At 38.4% G+C, this 19,844-nt stretch overlaps 1 protein-coding gene across 12 annotated transcripts in view; it reads right to left on the bottom strand.

Annotated features, from left to right (window-relative positions):
* Positions 1-19,351, bottom strand: part of TCF4 (transcription factor 4) — a 394,278-nt gene extending 374,927 nt beyond the window's left edge. For 3 of the 12 annotated variants that reach the window (XM_060173917.1, XM_060173918.1, XM_060173920.1), the window contains exons 1-2: positions 15,716-15,740; positions 15,061-15,133 (exon numbers count right to left, since the gene is read on the bottom strand). In XM_060173917.1, the coding sequence (XP_060029900.1) occupies positions 15,061-15,133 (73 nt within the window). In that variant the 5' untranslated portion in view covers positions 15,716-15,740. Of the gene's footprint in view, positions 1-15,060; positions 15,134-15,715; positions 15,741-16,795; positions 16,888-17,866; positions 18,176-19,175 lie in introns of those variants that run through there. The other 9 variants (XM_060173921.1, XM_060173922.1, XM_060173924.1 and 6 more) reach the window with 9 other exon arrangements.
* Between the last annotated feature and the right edge of the window lie 493 nt (positions 19,352-19,844).

Below are 19,844 nucleotides of genomic sequence, written 5' to 3'. Positions count from 1 at the left end.
ATAGCACCAGGGAATTAACCCAGGGTATCACACATTCACAAATACCTTACAAGGGAGGTCGGCCAGTAGCGGTAGCACAGCGGGTTAAGTGCACATGGCAGGAAGCGCAAAGACCATAAGGATCCAGGTTCGAGACCCCGGCCCCCCACCTGCAGGAAGGTCACTTCACAAGTGGTGAGGCAGGTCTGTGTCTTCCCCTCCTCTCTCCATTTCTCTCTGCCCTATCCAACAACAATAACAACAACCAAAACAACGATAAAACAAAAACAAGGGCAACAAGAGGGAAAAAAAAACAGCCTCCAGGAGCAGTGGATTCAAGCCCCAGCAATAACCCTGGAGGCAAAAAACAAAACAAAACCAAAAAAACCTTACAAGGTCTCCCTGACAGCCCAATCTCTTGCCTTCTTAACCCCTAAGACAACAGGAACGTTCCCCTTTCTCTATAAAGCCCCGATTTCTCCCAGTCCTGGAACCTGCAGTTGGGGAGCCAGGAACTCAAACACGAATTTTTACTCCCAGTCCTTGCGCTTTGCACCATGTGCGCTTCACCGCTGTGCTTAGCACGCTGTGCTACCGCCGGACTCCCAGATTTCACAATTCTTAAGCAATATTCCTAATGTTCTAGCAAGCTGGGGGAGAGAGAAAGAAGGGAAGAGGAGACTGATGGTAGCACACCGGGTTAAGTACACATAATACCATTTGAAAGGACCAGGTTCAAGCCCCTGCACCCCTCCTGTGGGGGGGGGGGCGCGAGAGGGATGCAGCACTGAGGGATAAGTGTTTCATGAGCAGTGAAGCCGGCCTGCACGTCTGCAGGTGTCTCTCTTTCTTTCTCCTTCTCTACCTCCCCTACCACTCTCACTTCCTCTGTTATATCAAACAGAAAGGGGGGGGGGGGCGGCTTTCTGCCAGAAGCAGTGAGGATCATGGTGCTGGCACAAAACCCCAGTGATAACCTTTGTAGCAATATAAACAAACAAACAAACAAACGGCCAGGTGGTGGCTCACCTGATTAAGTACACACATTACAATGCTCAAAAACCCAAGTTTAAGCTTCTGGTTCCCACTTGCAGGGGGAAAGCTTTTGCACAAGTAGTAAAGCAGGGTTGCAAGTGTCTGTCTGTCTCTCTATCTCTCCTCACCTGTCAATTTCTGTCTCTATTCAATAATAAATAACTAAGTAAAAAGGAAAGAAGAAGGTGGTGGAGGAAGAGGAGGAAGAGAAAGAAGAATGGGTCACAGAAGGAATGTAATGGTCAGAGTGAAAGAGACAGGCAGTCATTAGAAAACATCAAGGAGAGATATTAACAGAAATATGTAAAAACTGGAAGCTTTGATTTGTACCTAATCAGGACATAACAAATACCCCCCCATGGGACATTTCAGAGAAAGTACAAGTGTTTCACTACCAAACACAATGTCATATAAATAAAAACATCATTCTAAATTTTGCCAGCATTATCTTGTGGATATGCTCACACCTGATTATAGATAATCCATGAATTCAGCTCAACTGGTCTTTAACTAAACCATCATAAAGTTTATTGGTAATAAAAAATATTAAGTAGAATATAATTACTGAAGATGATTAATTAAGAATTCCTTTGTCTCCTTCTCCCACCTTCTCCTCACTCATGGTAGAACTGCAAAATTAATCCACTATTCTTACAAAATAAAAATCACATCTACACTTTATCCCTGCTATTTTTTGCTAAAGCATCAGTGGGCTTCACATAGTAGCTGCATCTCACCATTACTGTAAGGAAATATATAATACAATAGATTTTCAAGTAGTAATGTAGTAGTAAGCTACACACACACAAGATCCTGTCATAAATGTTCCCAAATAGATTAAAGGTAAAGATTTCAAGTAAGATCTACACTCAGATCTCCAACTCCACCAACCACACTGTAGGAACAATAATTCTTCTTCCATATGAAATTGTGCAGAAGTCTCAGCTATTATAGGGTACCCACATCAGCTATCTTTGAAGTATGTAAATCCAGCTGCTGTCAGACGTTCCCAGGCACACATCTGCCCAAACTCCCTATTGCTCCAGCCTCATCCTCTACCTCAGCTGAAGTCATGCTCTAACACTGTCCCCAACTACTACACCCTGCTCTCTCTATGTGGGAACTATACTACAAACTTCACCTCATCCATCAAACTTCACTTCCATTCTCAGTGAGCTGGTCTCGGGTAAGCCTCTTCTGAACGCTCAACTTGGCCAAATAATCTATTGCAAGCAGAGGACCCACACTTGTCAAATGTAGAATCTAACAATTTTTTGAATGGCAATAATAATAATAATAATAATATGCCTGGGGATTGGGCGGTAGCGCAGCAGGTTAGGCGCACATGGCTCAAAGCGCAAGGGCAGGCATAAGGATCCAGTTCAAGCCCCCTACTCCCCACCAGCAGTGAGGTCGCTTCACAAGCAGTGAAGCAGGTCTGCCAGTGTCTATCTTTCTCTCCCCCTCTCTATCTTCCCCTCTTCTCCATTTCTCTCTGTCCTATCTGGCAACAACAATAACACACAACAATAACAACAATAATAACCACAACAATGATAAAAACAACAAAGGCAACAAAAAAGGAAATAAATAAATTAAAAAAATATAAAATATAATAATATGCCTACCCACCACATTCAGTCAATGCAAGAATGTGTCTGGCTCATTATTTTTCCAGCATCCAGCATCATGCCAGACAAGCTAAATGTTCAATACATACTTAATTTTTAAAGTAAATGAATAATAATGCTGCATATATATTTATAATAAATATGAAAAGTTCAAATGTGGTTATAAAAAAGATCAACTAGTGCCCTCAAGGAAAACGAGCGCTATCTCTAAATCCAAACTTTTTTATTTCTCCTTTCTAAAAGGACAGAAGAAACACAATCGCTATTGCATCCCAAAGAAACTACAGTACTCAGTTTAAGACTGCATTTATAGCAGTACTCTCCAGGTCCTATTTTCATATACATGTATACAGATTCCACGATTTCCGTGTTTGGTGGGAAATGGAAAATATACACTTAGTAAAATTTTTCAGGTATATTTTGAAGAAGTCTGCTTATATCTTTCTACTTTAAAGTAATTCCTACTGAATCACTGGAGAACTTTACATGATAGCAGCAGCATTATGTTCCAATGGCAATGATGAGGTGAGAAATTTTTCTACCTTATAGCACCACGATATATCTAGCACCGTAACTTCTATCTTCCAATGAAAAGGTGAATAAGTGAGTAAATGAAATGGAATAAACTTTAATAATAGCACTGATATTCCATATTCTTCCTATATGCAATATAGCACATTTCAGGGAAATACATTCACCCTTTCACTTGGTTTACGCTTTCACAATTCTTCAAATTGGGGCTTGTAATTATCAAGAAATTTTTAAGTAAAATTACTTAACTAAAATAATTCAAGGATACTTCTTTCGTTCTCCAATTTTAGCAAAAAATCACTAAGGATGACACTTAAAGATTTCTGTAAAAGTGGGACACTATTAAGAGTACACTCTGGGGCTGGGTGGTGGTGCACCTGGTTGAACACACGTTACAATGCATAAAGACCCAGGTTCAAGTAAGTCCCCAGACCACACTTGCATGGGGGAGGCTTCATGAGTGGTGAAGCAGGTCTACAGGTGTCTCTCTCTCTCTCTTTCTCTCTCTCTCTCTCTCTCTCTCTCTCTCACCACCCCCTTCCCTCTCAGTTTCTAACTGTCTCTATCCAATAATTAAATAAGGATAATTTTTTTAAAGTACACTCTATGTAATGGAATACTACTCAGCTTTGAGAATAATGAATTCACCTTCTTCACCTCATCTGGGATGGAACTTGAAAGAATCATGTTAAGTAAGATAAGCCAGAAAGAGAAGGGTAAATATGGGATGAACTCACTCATGGACAGAAGTTGAGAAATAAGTACAGAAGGGGGGAAGACAAAGTAGAAGTCAGACTGGGTTTGGTGTACTGCACCAAAATAAAGGACTGGGGGTGGGGTGGGGGTGGAGGGAGGAGAGGGTAGGAGGGAAGCTTTCAGGTCCTGGTGCATGATACTTGAGAAGGACCTAGGATGGAGTAATAATGTTTTGCAGAAAAGTGAGAAATTTTACATATGTATCAAAAACTGTATCCACTGTAAACTATTAATCCCCAAATAATTTTTTGTAAAGGAAAAAATGGCCTCTGGTAGCAGTGGATTAAGAGAGCTGGTACTGAGTTCCTGCAATGACGCTGGTAGCAATAAAAAAAAAAAATTATTTTCCTCCTCCCTTCAAGAGGATAGTACTATTGGGAATGTGATTAGAATCACAGAATTCAAATACAATTAGATTCAAATATTGCTCCTCTCTTGATTTATCTTAATTCTTATTTTATGATAAAATAATTAATCGTAAAAAAGAGTACACTGTGTAAAAACATACTTCTATGTGAGCTAAAAAGATAAACTGAGGGAAAAAAATTAACAAAATTAGGGGTAAATTAAACGTAGAGATGTAAATACATTATGGTTAAGAATACTTGGTAGGGAGTCAGGCGGTATCGCAGCGGGTTAAGCGCAGGTGCTGCAAAGTGCAAGGACCAGCTTAAGGGTCCCAGTTCGAGTCCCCAGCTCCCCACCTGCAAGGAAGTCGCTTCATAAGTGGTGAAGCAGGTCTGCAGGTGTCTATCTTTCTCTCCCCTTCTCTGTCTTCCCCTCCTCTCTCCATTTCTCTCTGTCCTAGCCAACAACGATGACATCAATAACAACAATAATAACTACAACAATAAAACAAGGGCAACAAAAGAGAATTAAAAAAAAAATACTTGATAAAGACTCACTATGGAGAGTCTCATGCTTGAGGCTCCAAAGTCTCAGGTTCAATCCCCTGAACCACCATAAGCCAAAGCTGAGCAGTGCTCTGGTTAAAAAAAAAAAAAAAAAAAAAAAATCACTGTGCTGGGGGCTGGGTGATGGTGCACCTGGTTGAATGTGTATGTTACCATGTGTGCAAGGACCCAGGTTTGAGAACCTGGTCCCCACTGGCAGGAGGAAAGTTTTGTAAATGGTGAAGCAGTGCTGCAGGTGTCTCTCTCTCTTTCTCTCTCTCTCTCTCTTTCTTTCTCTCTCTCTCTCTCTTTCTCTCAATTTCTGGCTGTCTCTATCCAATAAGTAAATAAAGGTAAAAAGAAATTTTTTAAATCACTATGTTCACAAAAAAGTAAGAAAATATTCAATTATTTCAGTCAACAATATGGTGATGATGATGTTCAAAATACACATGGTCAACTGTTGGAAAAAGAATTAAAACTGATAATATCTGTTCATTATTTTAGACATTATACCACTTCATGAAAGTGTATGTTCGGGAAAAAAAAAAGCATATGTTCGGGATAAAATATTACCACCTGATGACCAAAGTTATTTTCTTTATAAGTTTAATGTTGTAAAATATTTCTAACACATATTACTTAGTTTGAAAAGGGGGTTGAGGTAAAGCTTGGGGGAATATACTAGATCATAAAGGAAGTTATAAAGCTATGTCTATACTTTTCATATTCTCATACTCTTGCTTAGACTCTGGGGAAAAAATGCATTAATAAAATCTTCCTAAACCTCTTCAGCCAGCACTAAAAGTTTTTGACTACATTACAGAAACTGGAACCATATACAGCATTGCTCTGCTTGGAGATCACCTGAAAGACACTTGCACCTGACCTCATCAACACAGGAGAAGATGACATTTATGCTTTTTCTATCTATAATGTAACTATAACAGATTTTAGCCAACAGTACGTCTAGCTATTCCATAATGGTTTTATGAGCATTATGTGAATTCTGGGTAATATATTATTTTAAGAAGATTTTAACACATTCCTGAAAACATAATGATCCCATTTCAAATTCATTTTCCCAGCTTTACAATGCAGGTTTTGAGAACCAACCACTCTGTCAATATAAAATAGCTATTTAGCAACAAATGTTGTAGTCAACATTATAAAGGAATTCAGACTCTCAGAATTTGGTTAAGCAAATAGCTTTCTCCAAAGGAGAAATTATTGCAACTCAAGAAAATTACCAGTGCTGAATTATGTAGTGGTAAAGAGTTTTTGAGCTAGAGATACAAAAACTCAAACTTCTACACCAACACTAATATCCAAAGCATGTACTCTTAAAAGGAACTGCATTATAGCCAATAACAGCCATATAGAAATCCCATGCAGAGTTAGTTGCAAAGTGTCTCTTTCTGGATGTTCTCTGTAATTCCTTCTTCACAAGTGCCTTCCTTTGTGCCTGCTCCACAGTGATCGTGGTATAAAGATCTGATTCCAGGGTCAGGCAGTAGTGGGCCTGCTTAAGCACACACATTACAGTGTGCAAGGACTGGGGTTCAAGCCCCTGGTCACCAGCTGCAGGGGGAAAGCTTCAAGAGTGGTGAAGTTGGGTTGCAGGTATTTCTTTCCTTATCTCCCCCTCCCTTCTCAATTTCTTTCTGTTTCTATCTTATAAAAATAAACAAATTAAAATTTTAAAAGATTAAAATAAGTAAATAAAATAATGAAGATCCAATCCCCATTTATTAAAATTCCTTCTGTAAGGATTAGTCATCTAACCCTTGAAGTCTTCATTATCAATTTTCCCCAACACCCACACCCCCAAAATCCTCTTCCCCTAAATTTTCACAAAGCTAATACTTGTATTCTGGGCACTAAGTATTATCTATTATGTATATAGTTTTATATTCTTTTTTCCCCCAGAATTCATGCTTTCTGAGGCCAGCCTCTTTATCCCACAGAGGCTTCTATGTCTTATAGCTATTAACATGGGTGTTTGAGAACAGATGTACTAAAATTATGTATTAAATTAACCATTCACAAGAATTATGATAGGTGAATAAATAGCTAAGTGACATAAAGCCCTATCACTAATATCAACACACTAAAACCTGAGGAGCAGAAATAAAACTATGCTACAAGTTTTTATTATTCATTCTGGATTTTAGTCATCTTAAGTGGGCACAGAATTTACTACTGACAAGATGCATCAATTTACAAGTTTTTTAGATCTTGCTCTCCAGCACTTTTTACATAGAAGGAAAATTGCAGTGTCCACAGCTATCATTTCAACCTTCATAGAAGGTAGGTCTTTCCCTAGGCTGACTGTCCTCTGCATACCTTGTATTTTAAGACATGACACAGGAAATTCAAGATTAGAAGCCTTCCATTTGGATACCTTGCAGTTCAGCTAAGTACCCCAAAAGCAAATGTTTCAATTATTGGAAGATTAAAGCATGGAAGAACATTCTGAAAGTTATTCTGTAATGCGGTTTTGTCACCACCTTCTCTGTTTTATTCGGAAATGACTTTTCCTGGGGAGGTGGGAGCTGAAAGTTTACGGCAACCATCATTCTAGTTTAACTATTCAAAGTTGAAATTGTCAGAGAGAGGAGGAAAAAAAAAACGTAATGGAAATGCTGACATGCCATGAAGTAAAGAGACACAAGCAGGTGCTCCTGTAACCCAGAGTCATAATTCAATCAAGCTGTATTTTGACGTCATCTGTGACAAAAAAAATCCCAAATGGTTTATGAACAGCACCAGAACCCCTGAGATTAAATTACAGCCCTGATATTTAATCACGGGTCTTACTTTGTTATTTTTAATAACACAATACATTTTAACAGTTATTCGTCAACTGCCTTAGCCAAATTAGAACATGTGATGACAACTGAGCTGGGTTATGAAGACCATCTCTCACAATGTGATTTATTTTTATTTTTTTTTCTTTTCTTTTTTTTTCATAAATGTCAGATTATACAAGTTTTCCTCTACTTAAGAAATATACAGTTGGTACCAAGGGATTGAGTCCAAACCTTAATTAAAAGCAGCATGGGGGCCCTGACCAGCGAGTCAGGGCATCTGTATTTGTGCTCTGTTATAGCAAAAACGAACTGTATATGATTTAGGCAAAATAATTCTAACCTTCCTCACATTTGGTTCTTTACAAAGAAAAGGAACCAGGGAAGAGAAGAATAAAAGAGCATCTCTCCTGTAAAACTAAATTTCCATTAACTATTTACTTAAAAAGCAATACAACAATAGTTTTCTTGGGATTACCTGAAGAAATAAGCACAAAAAAAATTACAGTCAAAAAGGGATATTTTAATTCAGTTAAAATCATGCTAGTCAATGAGGCATGAGTACATGAGAACCTGAAGTTAAAAAGGCTAACTATTTGAAAGGATATAATAGCAAGAGCAAATGAAACAGGTTCTTTTTTAAAAATTAATGTACAAATACTACTGAACATGTGAAGGGTTGTTTGCAAAACAAATCAATACAGGCACATCCAACAATGGATTGCAGTTAATAAACTGCATATAGTAATTACCACCAATGGCAGTCTAGAAAGTCATTCATTAAATGTTAATTGTCACACAAAAGTACAAAAGCAACCATTTGAACAATCATGTGGCTGCACCTTTAAATAAAATACTTTTTTACAGCCCTGAATTGAACCATATAAACTGATTTTAAACACACCTGGGTATTTGATATGCTGATTAACTGGGCCTTTATTTGTTTTTGAAATGAAAGTAAATATGACAACCTTTTTCACCACTTGCTACTCCTGTGACTCTGAAAAAATAAATATATATTACTTTTAACAAATTGTCAACCAATTTTCTTAAAGATTAAGATGCTGCTTCTCTTATGTCTCAGATGCATCAAGAGATCTATGATTTAAAAGTATCTGCTCAAAATTCACATGTAGACCTTTTTACTAAGGGTAAATGAGCATACAGATTTAGAAAATGGATAACCTACCTGTAAGCTTATAAAACTTGGGGATCAACTTTGGAAAATTTTAATAAGAAAAATACGAAACTAGCAACACTGAGAAAAAAGGACGTATGGCATGCTTTATTTTCTCTAATATTTAGCACTAATGACTTGGAAGAACACCTGGATAGAAAAACTAGCTCGTAAAATACAAATAGTAGTTATTAATAGTAATAAATAAGGGGTATGATTTTGTTTATTTGTTTCCACTTACGCTTCATTTTGATACCGTCTGTGCAAGTTCTAACTTACTCAACATACAAATATAAATTCTAAAGGTTTGGCCAGGAACATTTTGGTTGAAGACTTGTAAACTGAAGGAACATTTCAAAACACACCATGTTCCTTATTAGCTAACTTAAGATCTGTTATCTTGGCTCATGGGAACAGATCTAAATAACATTATAATACTAAACATTGAAAATCATAGGCCTGGGGCCACCAAGACTTCAACTCTATGCCTTGGACAAGGTTGCAAACTTCCAATATAAAATGCAGTTTACCATTAGGAGTAAATGTTTGATCTGTAAAGCTTACAAAATTACTTTGTTTAGCATAGCAGATGAAAGCAAAAAGGGATAATTTTAAGCTCAAAACAAAACTGTTTATATGACAGTCTTTACTGCTCCATGATTCTAAGCATTTAAGACAGATTCGAGCAATTAACAGCATAAACTTTCATTACATAGTTCTATTATATATGTTTATGTGACTTGGCTGTTCGTCTGTTATTTAAGTGATTTGCTCATTACAATAGCGGGGTAAAGATAATTTGCTGATGCTATCAAAAATGTTAGGCATTTCAGTCAACAGATCTTGGATCTCCAAGCTTGTTTAATTCATTTTATTTACCTAAGTCAGTGTCAAATAGAGTACTGCTTCTTCCATATGAATTTAGAAAATGTAAGATTTTAAGCACATGTCTGGCAGTAGATTTCTCAAAACTTCCAAACTGCTTGTTTTAGTGGTATTGATAGAATTTAAGAGTATTGCTTTTCAATAGTGTTTCAAAGATCTGTTGATGAATTGAAAAACTTTAAAAGTTGAAAACAGAATTTTTTTTTTTTTAGGTATTAACAGGTCAGCTAGGTTACCTGAAGTTTTGATGTGAGTACCAAAAGAAAAGAATGGGAAATGAAATATTTTCACTAGTACCAGTGCAGACTGTCAAGTTACAATAGAAAAAGAGGCTTTGAAAATATGTATGATAAATTACTAGTAAAAATAGTAATAATAATGGGACAGATATATTCAGTCACACTAGAATCCAACCAAAAGATAAAAGGCAAGTTTCTTTGGTGAATAAGGCAGAAAAAGAAAAAAGAAAAAAAAAACTAAGATTCATGAGTTTATATCATTATCTAAAATAGATTTCCTAAAAAGCCATTCATCTACTGAAAGAATAGTACTGATCACCAAGTCTGCATAATATATTTTTATGGGGGCCAGGTGGTGGTGCACCTGGTTGAGCGCACATGTTACAGTGTGCAAGGACCCAGGTTCAAACCCTTGGCCCCCATCTGCAGGGGGATAGCTTCACAAGTGATGAAGCGTGCTGCAGGTGTCTCTCTGTCTCTCTCCCTCTCTGTCACCCCCTTCCCTCTCAATTTCTGACTGTCTCTATCCAGCAAATAAATAAAGATAAAAAAAAAATTAAAAAAAAATAATATATTTTTATGCTTATATAACCTTCCATAAAAACCTGTATTTGTATGTGTGTTCATGCATGAGTGTGTGTGTGTGGGGGGGGGAGGGCACTAATCAGACTTGGTTTTAAAATTTAATTAATTTTTGATTGTCCTGATCATAAACTGTATACCATGTCTGAATCTCTGCTTAACTCTCCTCTGTAAATTGAATATGGTCATTCTTAAATTTCATTGGGTTCTTCTAAGAATTTAAAGTATAGGGTGCATAGCATAGTAGTTCACATAGGAAGTACTTTAACTTCCCAATGCAATACTTAATCCACTTCCTCAATCCAGCACCCTACTATTCCATACAGCATCTTCATGTAACCATAGCAGAGATAACCAAAATTCACCTCCAAAAGTTTAAAAGCATTCAAGGACACATGCACTTATATAAGTCATGTTTATTATCAGCACACACTATCAACACACACACACACAGAGAGAGAGAGGAGAGAGACACCCTGGTCCCCTATTCCCTATTATGCAATGCAAATTACAGAAAGACATAGTAGTGAAACTAGTGTTATTCCAGAAAGGATTTACGGGACCATGGAGAATTAGTATCTCAAAACTTGTTTTTTTAGTATATCAAATAAAGGCAAAGTTTAGCTCTTCCTCAACTTGGGCCTCATTTTTCTTTGGCTACACAATGAAGACATTTGCCTGTTTGCTTCCAGAGACTTCTATCCCCCCTCAAATGCTAATATTCTTATACAGTAAGTTGAATGGCACTTATTTTTAACCAGTTAAATAAATTATTCTGCTGTTTACAAAAATCACACAAGCACCAATCATCACAAGTTATATTGAAATAGGAAGGTTGCTATGAAACACCATACACACACACACACAAACACACACACACACACACACACACACACACACTTTAAAACAACCAATACCTTACCTTTAAGGGGAGAAAGAACAATTTTCCCCCACAATAATCTTTCCCCATAAACATGAATTCAACTGGCATGAGTGGAAATTAATGCAAGATGCTTACCACATGAATTTCTTCTTTGAAACGAAACTACCCATTGAGTTATTTTATTCTTCTCACTGAATTTTCTAAACTGACAAGTCTTTTTGGTGTCAGTTAGGTTAAATAACTTGTATAGTCATCAAAACATGTTTCACCTCACCCAAAATGTTATAACCCACAACATGGATGTGGTGTGTTTCATTGCAGTCTTAGTTGTTCAAATACTAATTCAGTTGGCAATCTTTAACAAAAGCTGAACACCTAACTAAAATTAAACAAGTTACACGGGGGAAAGGTCAACTTTAAACTAAGGGAGGAAGATATAGTACCCATCATAGACTGAGTGTAAATACATGTAACAGATGTGACCAGAGCTATTTTTGAGTATGACTTTAAAGTGACTTTTTAAAAAAATCCCAGTGCTAGCATGTTTATCTTCTGCTAACAAAAGACTCAAAGGTAACTTAATTAACTGGATTTTTGTTATATCAAAAAAAAAAATCAAGCTCCTACTTATCAATAAACTATAAGCTCTAGGAGGTTTTTTTTTTTTCCATTTTGGTAATTTTGTCATAATGCTTCTCAAGGAGACTAATTCTCAGATCTGTTAGGCATGTGGGTGTACTTAGTTTGTTTTAAGATCAATGATATATTCAATTCCTTGGTATAAGCTACCATATATGTTACACTATTTCTTAAAAATTATTCTACAACCCACCAATTTCCCCTGTTAAGGTCATGGAAGTTCTGAGCCATCATGGCTGAATTGTTTTAGTGCTCTCTGCTGAACACCTGCAAACATCAAACAAAAACTGCTGGTCCTTTCCTGGGTTGACAAAAGCCTTTCATGTGAAAAATGCTCCCTGGGAATGTCAGGCTGTAGCTCAGGTTACATTCCATTCTCCCCAGCAGCCTCACCATTTCTTAAGGTGGTAGAAAAACCATGTTTGTGAAATCAAAGATTAAAGGGAATATGGTCACATTTTATTTTCAATCTTACATTGCAAATCACAATGAAGCACCCTCTACAAATGGAATCAACAACTACTGGGAACTTTAAGCATGACCTATTACCATTCCTTACTTTGAAAAAACAGTACTTGGGTTTTTCAAATATGAATTTTACTTAATAGTTTGGATCTTTCATTTCCTGAATCCAAGTTTCAAAGCTACCCAGGAACGTGACATGCAACCTCACTCAAGACAATGACTACTAACCTGAAGTAAAATTTTTTAATTCTATAGTCAAACTTTCCAAGTTTATCCTTCCAACTAAAGGGAAAAGTGCATTTTTCTTTTCTTTTTTAAAATTTATTATTCCTTAAAATAGCTCTACCTTGAATCAAAATATAAGCCATTTCTAACTAATAGTCTAGTGCTTAAGTGTCCTGAATAAACAGAGAAAAACTAGCATTTTAATTTATATCCTATATATTGTGGTTACCACTATACTGAATTGGATAGGTACTCTTCATTTCCAAAGCAGCAGTCAGAATAAAATAACCACTATGCTTTTTTACCCTTACAAGTTAACAGTTTGGGTTTAAAGACTACATCTCTAGTACAATGTAAATTCAATCACACTACATACATTAGAAATATCCCAACATGTATGATGATAAAGGGTGGGTCTTAGTTTCTGCATATGTGTATACATACACATATATAACTGTCTGGAAACTCTGTAAGTCATATTATATGATCACTTAACAAAATGTCTGATTATATAATCATACTCATCTACCCTGTACTCTCTATAAACATTTAAACATCATAACAAGAATTTCACTTAAATGTAAACAGAAAAGACCAGATGCACAGTTGTCTTTGTTAATATAACACAATCTCATGCTTCAAAATCATCTTACTTTATTAGACTACACCTAAATTGATACCCTTAAGTTATTCCTAATGTATCAGTTTTTATAGAATGCAAAGGAATATTTTGCACTGATTTTGCAAACAATCTATGTCTGTGCTTCTGACATAATCTACATTTAGATTTAACCAGGATGCTCACTTTAAGTAAAATGATGTAGAAAATTACTGTTCAGATAGTTAATGTTTTGATAGTATCTGATATGAAAAATTAATTTGCCTAAAAGAGAGACTTGTTCTCATCTTTATTTCAAAGTTGTATGGAGAGTACAAAATTGGGATAACATACTGCTAAAACAAAAAGGTTCAGTCCACAAGAAGAAAATATAACAGAGTCCAAAACAGTAAAACAAAAAATATGTGTTTATATGACTTTTATTCAAAATGAACCCCTCCATAAAATAAAAGATAAAATAGAACTACAGGAGTATTATCATATTTTACAACTCAAGCTATACAAACAAAAATGTCTTTTGAGTTTGGTGGCCAGAAGTAACTTATTTAGAAATGAACAACACTGGAAAGTGACAAATTTTATATTTTAAAAAATCCCAATGGCACAAATCACAAAAGTGGGCAGATTTCTTCCACTCCTACAACACCAAATGAAAAGTAAAAGATATGGATGATATTCAGCAGTTAACAGATAATTCCACTGGCATCTCACAGCAAAAAGATGTCAACATTTACCAGTCTGACTAAAGAATAGTACTCTGTCAAATGTACTGTTCTATATACCACTGCCAGAACTCCTAAAGTACTGCAGCTGTTTAACAAACACAAATGGTCTGAAGCCTTGAACTTAAAGGCTAACACCAGCGATGTATACCTCCTATTGATAGGAAATTCACTGAACAACAGCAACATAAAGTAATGAATATCATATTTTCAGTTTTCACTTTTAATAAGAGACTTTCAGAGCCCCCACTAAAACTCCCCTTTAGATGCTACATTGCACACAGATTCCTTTGTGAATAGCGCTAACATAGTTTTTTTTTAAGCATCACCCAAACATCTTTCATTTATAAAATGTAAAGGTCCTTCCAAATATGCCCCTTTACATAAGGCAAAAACTCACTACTCAAGTAAATAAATGACTAGGGGAAAAGAAGCAGCTAAAAGCATCAAAAAGGATATTTTAAATCCAAATGAATTCATCATATTTAGCTCTTACATTAGCAAGAGGTTCTCTATTTAGAACTATGGTTTACTACACAGCATTCATCTGCAAAATTAAGTGCTCATTTCTTTAACAGGGTTAATTATACATAGTACCTAATAGCTGATATTATTTGCAAGGGATTTTCCCTTTTTATGAAAGTTAGACTTTTCCCTTTATTTTCAAATAACGAACATTAATTTATTCCCCCACGTTAACACTGGCTTTATCCTGACATGTTTGGTTACAGCTGTATTAGAAAATTGCTTTCAAATTAAGTGGTGGAATTCCAAGACAGTTTCCTTGATTTAAAAAAAAAAAAAAACCACCTCATTTTAATTTTGTAAAACATTGTGTGTTTTGCCACTGATGGATAATGAAAAAAAACATCATCACAGGCTAAAATTTCAATGACTTTTTCAGAACACTTCAACAGAGCCAAAAATATACAATAAGTGAATAAACACTAACAACATTTCACTACACACCAAGAAAAGAATTTACATACTTGAGCCAGTAAAATGTCCACTCGCCAAAGAAGTTGGTCCATTTTTCCCACTGCTCACAGGAGGTGAAAACATCTGAAAGAAACAAAGAAATATTACTGTTGAGGACATCTGTACCATCAGAGTTTGTCAAAGACCTGTATGTTCTCACCAAATAACTTAAGAGTTGAGCTCATTTTAATAAAACATTATATCATACAACTGAAAACTAAAATAAGGACATTTGCAGTCACCCTCCTCCCCTCCCATTTACCACTCTGGTCTTTTTCCTCGGGTTCTTTAGGTTAGGCATTACTACATTTGAAACAAACACAGCCCCCTAATGTTATCAACATTCAGACTGGAGGGCAACAGCCTCTCTAACAAACACTAGTTTTACAGAGAAGAAGAAAAAAGTTGTTTGTCTTATATTGAAAACCTTGGCCATAAACGTGGCAATGTCCATTTCCATCCCGTATAGGATTTGCCTGTCATATGGGAACCCAAATGAAAAAAAAAAAAGTGCCACCTGCACTAAATTCTCATTTTTGTCTCTACTATGAGAGCAATTTGAAACAAGACTCTCTCACTCTCTTTCACTCCCTCTCTCTCTCCAGCATTTATTTCGACCCTAATTGGCTTCCCTCTTCTTCGACATATCTAGTGGATAATGCGCACCTTCCCTGAGTCAGAGCCTGCAAAAAGCAAAGGAACGAATGGACAAAGTGCAGCAAGCAGAAAGGGGGCTACAAAGCTGCCTAGGGCTATGTTTCCTGGCAAAACTTCCGAAATCCATTCCTCCAAAAGGTCTAGATGAGCAGCAGCAGCAGCAGCAGCAGCCAGCAGCAGCAGCAGCAGCAGCAGCAGCGGCAGCAGCGGCAGCAGCGGCGGCGGCGGCGGCGGCGGCGGCGGCGGCGGTGGCAGTGGCAGTGGTGGAGGCAGCAACATGAAAAAGCCCCACTCAGAAGGCGGTTTGGATTTTACTTGTGTTTTTGTGGATTTTTTTTTCAATTTTGCTTTGCAAATGCATCTTACAGCAAACTCTGGCATTAAAATTGAATTAACTCCCCTTACATAATTAGGTCTTAGTTTGGAAAGGGGAAGCAAAGGGATGGAGAAGGACCAAGAACAGCCTTAAAACTCCACAAGTGTGTAAGTTCTGCTTTGTGATGATCCCTAGAGTAGGAAATTTACAAAAACAGTGTAAAGGGTTGTAAAGAAAGTATGCTCAACATACACATAGGAGTTTTCAGAATCTTGGTGGGGGGGTTAACTAGGAGGGCTACAAGTCCTATTAGTCCAAAACATCAACATTAAACTTTAAGAGACAGCTGGGTCTCCTAATTTCTCGTTTCCATTTCCAGAAAAATAAAATAAAATAAAATAAAATAAGTAGTTCACTAAGTAGTATCCTCGTACTCTCAAGGATCAGATATGGCCAAGTTTTAGGGGTGGCTTAGTTTTAGAGGATGTCAGCTTTTCCTTTCCATTGGAGTGAGAGTCCATTTTTTGGAGGGAGGAGTTTAGAAGGTAGGGAATTAGACTCTGAAGAAAAAAAAAAAAAGCCTGTCTTCCATCATACCCAAAAATTGTAGTTAAAAACTTGTTAAAAAGACATGAATATTCACCAAGGATTCAGCCAATTAAAAATTATTCCTGTCTTTTAGATTACTATCGTTTCTAGCTGAAGTGTTTGGGTTTTTTGTTTTGTTTTGTTTTGTTTCACAGCTGTTGTTAGTTTCCACCGTTCTTTCTTACCGCACTGAAATCCAGTAAATCACTCAGTTCTTTGTCCGTCCCTAAGGCAGCCATTCGCTGTTGGTGATGCATTTTAGCAAAATCACACAAACCTAGAAACATGGAAATAACCGCAATCAGAAAATCCAGTCCCAATCCTTAGAAAAAACACAATCGGATTTTTGGAGACTGGGGGGGTTGGGGGGAGTGGGGGAGTGGGATTAAGGTGGAAAGGAGGGAGGGATGGGGAGAGTTGTTTTGTTTTTAAGATGGAATAGGCAGCAATAATAGCAAAGGGGGGAAGAAAGAAAAAGAAAAAAAGGGGAATAAGCGATATTGATATTTTATCTCCAAAGAAATGATCCAAACCCAAACTGGTAATATCCACTATAAAACCAAATCCAGGAAGTGCATGGGGGGGGGGGGACACCCGCTCTTCAGCGCATCATTTTATGCAACAGGAGGTAGAGCAAGAAATGAATGGATCACAGAGAAAAGAGAAACTACTCAGAACGATCCGGTCTCAACTTTCCCCCCCACCTTCCACCCCACCCCCCTCGCACACTCACTCACACGCGCGCGCGCACCACACACACACACACACACACACACACACACACACACACACACACACACCGCTCCCCTCTGCATTTCAAAGTAGCTATAAAGAAATTAAAGATGAGCGTCTCTGGAGTGGAAACCACATCCAAAGGGGGAGGGGTGACAGGGTCGGCGAATGGGGGGGGTGGTGGAAGAGGAGGAGGAGAAGGGGGGGAAGCTAGCAGTGTGGAGGGTCAGGTCCTGTAATTGTCCAGCACCCTAATTTGTGAAAGAAAGGATTGTAAAAAAAATTAAAGTCAGGCCCTTGGCAAAGTCATCGGTCCCTCTAAGTGGCAAGGCTGGGGGAAGGGGGGAGCTAGGGAGGGCGGATAGCGATGAGGGGGAGGGCAGAGGCGCGGGAGGGGAAGGGGTGTCTCTCTGGGAGCGCCGCGCGGGCGCCGGGAGCCTCGTGCGGGGCCGCCGAGCCCGAGCCCCGCGCCGCCCGCCCGGCCGCCCGCCCGGCGCGTGAGCCCCGCCGGCGCCGCTACCTACCGCCCGCGCGCGAGAAGGGGCTCCCGGTGCACCGCCGGCGCCCAGGCGGCGGTCATGTCTAAGCACTGCCGCCACCGCCGCCTCTCCCGCGCCCGCTCCTGCTCCTTCCCCGCCGCCGCCGCCGCCGCCGCCACTACCGATCCGCAGACACACAGCCAAGATCCCTGACTCTTAACACCAACTCTCTTCTCCGGGGAGGGGAGGGGACGAGGGAAGGGGGGAGGGGGAAACACGCCAAGGCGCACGGAATTGCAAGTTCAGCAAAGAAATGGGTGGGGGGGCTCCGGCGGGGAGACGCGGCTCGCTCGGGTCTGGCCGACTGGGATGCACACACACACACACACACACACGCACACACGCACACACACACACCTCACCCCAAGAAAACAAAATCGCAACACCTCCCCCGCCTCGGGGGTGGGGGGATTACAGTCAAAAATTCATCAAGCACCTCATTTTTCCCTCAAACCGTCAGTTCCCATCTGAAAACTGAACAGTTCTGGGTTTGTTTGTGTTTGTTTGTTTGTTTATTTGGGGGAGTTCTTTTTTTGCCTGTTTTATCGGAGGCACTTTGAAATTTATTCGAGTTTACGTCCCCTCACTTCTTTCTCTGACTGCTTCACACACACACACACACACACACACACACACACACACACGGCAAAGCAAGTTTATACTAGGCTGCAAATACACGTGATACAAAAAGACTTTGCCAAGAGGAACAATATTTTTCTTTTCCAGATACAAACCAAGCCACATTTTGCTGGGGGAGATTTTCATGTCGGTAGTTTTGTGTGTTGGGGGGGTACTAAATTACATACTTTCTTTACCCTCCCTTTTAAGTTACAGAATAGTATAGCTGCAAACTTCGCCAGAAAAAAAAAAAAAAAGCAATTTTTGAGGTTGGCTGTTGTTTTTGTTTTTACACTTGAGTTCCTAGGCACGCTAAGTTCCCATTCAGCAGTACTAAGTTTTTAATTCAACATTTACCATTACAGGCCCAGCATGCTCCGAAAAAATACTTTTTCACATCACTTTTTAGGATAAGAATTAAGCTTCATAGTTCTAGCGTTTCCTAAACACAAGCATGCTTCACCTATATATGCAACATACACTATTTTAACGTGTGTTAAAATACATATCTACAAATCCTGTTATTGCTAGGATGTGTACATACACCATTTGCATGCACACACTTTCCCATTAGCAATCACTTGTTCCTTTTGTTTTAATAAAACACTGGGATCGACATTTTAAAAACTCAATTCAATTACAAACAGTTTACTCTGACAGCAAATTGTAACGTTACCTTAAATGGCCACAAATATGCTCACAATATTCCAAGGAAAGTGACTTTAAAAAGAGAGACAAAAATCTTCTCCAAGTACTTAGTATCTCACATGTGTGTGCCCCAAAAAAGTATTTTAACTGGTACTCAGTTCTGCTCCAGGGATGTCCACAGAATACAAGATTATGCACCTGGCTCTGTTTTTTGCATTTTCCACCATAAAACTGCAACAAAATTCCCTCCCCAAAAAAGTGATCATTAAAAAAAAAAATCCAACAACTTTTTCTTATTGTTTATAAAAAATATCAGTACAAGATAGTTATAATTTTTCCTCAAATCTTGGTGGTGGTTTATTTTCTCTTCTCCTCTTTACAAAGTCTTAAACTTGCTCCAAGTTTAGAGGTGTCTCATCATCATCCTCCTCCTCCTCATCATCATCACCATTGACTCCCCTGTGGAGTCACATTGATAATAATAGGTTTCCCTGAAAGATACATTGTAATCCATTCACATCCGGGCACTGCGGGCTTATAAAGAGAAGGCGCTGTGGCCGTGGCTGCTCCTCCAGACAATGACTGGGGAGGGGCGGGGCGGGAGCGGGCGACCATAGAGTGGTAAACAGAGCGCCTAGAGGGGCTGCCAAGATGGCGACGCGCGTAGGCCACGCCTCCTCCAGGACCATAGGTGGCT

This window comes from Erinaceus europaeus, chromosome 15, assembly GCF_950295315.1.
Source record: "Erinaceus europaeus chromosome 15, mEriEur2.1, whole genome shotgun sequence".
NCBI lineage: Eukaryota > Metazoa > Chordata > Mammalia > Eulipotyphla > Erinaceidae > Erinaceus > Erinaceus europaeus.
Note: the sequence above shows the minus strand (reverse complement) of the source record. Positions and strands in the feature narration are given on the sequence as shown.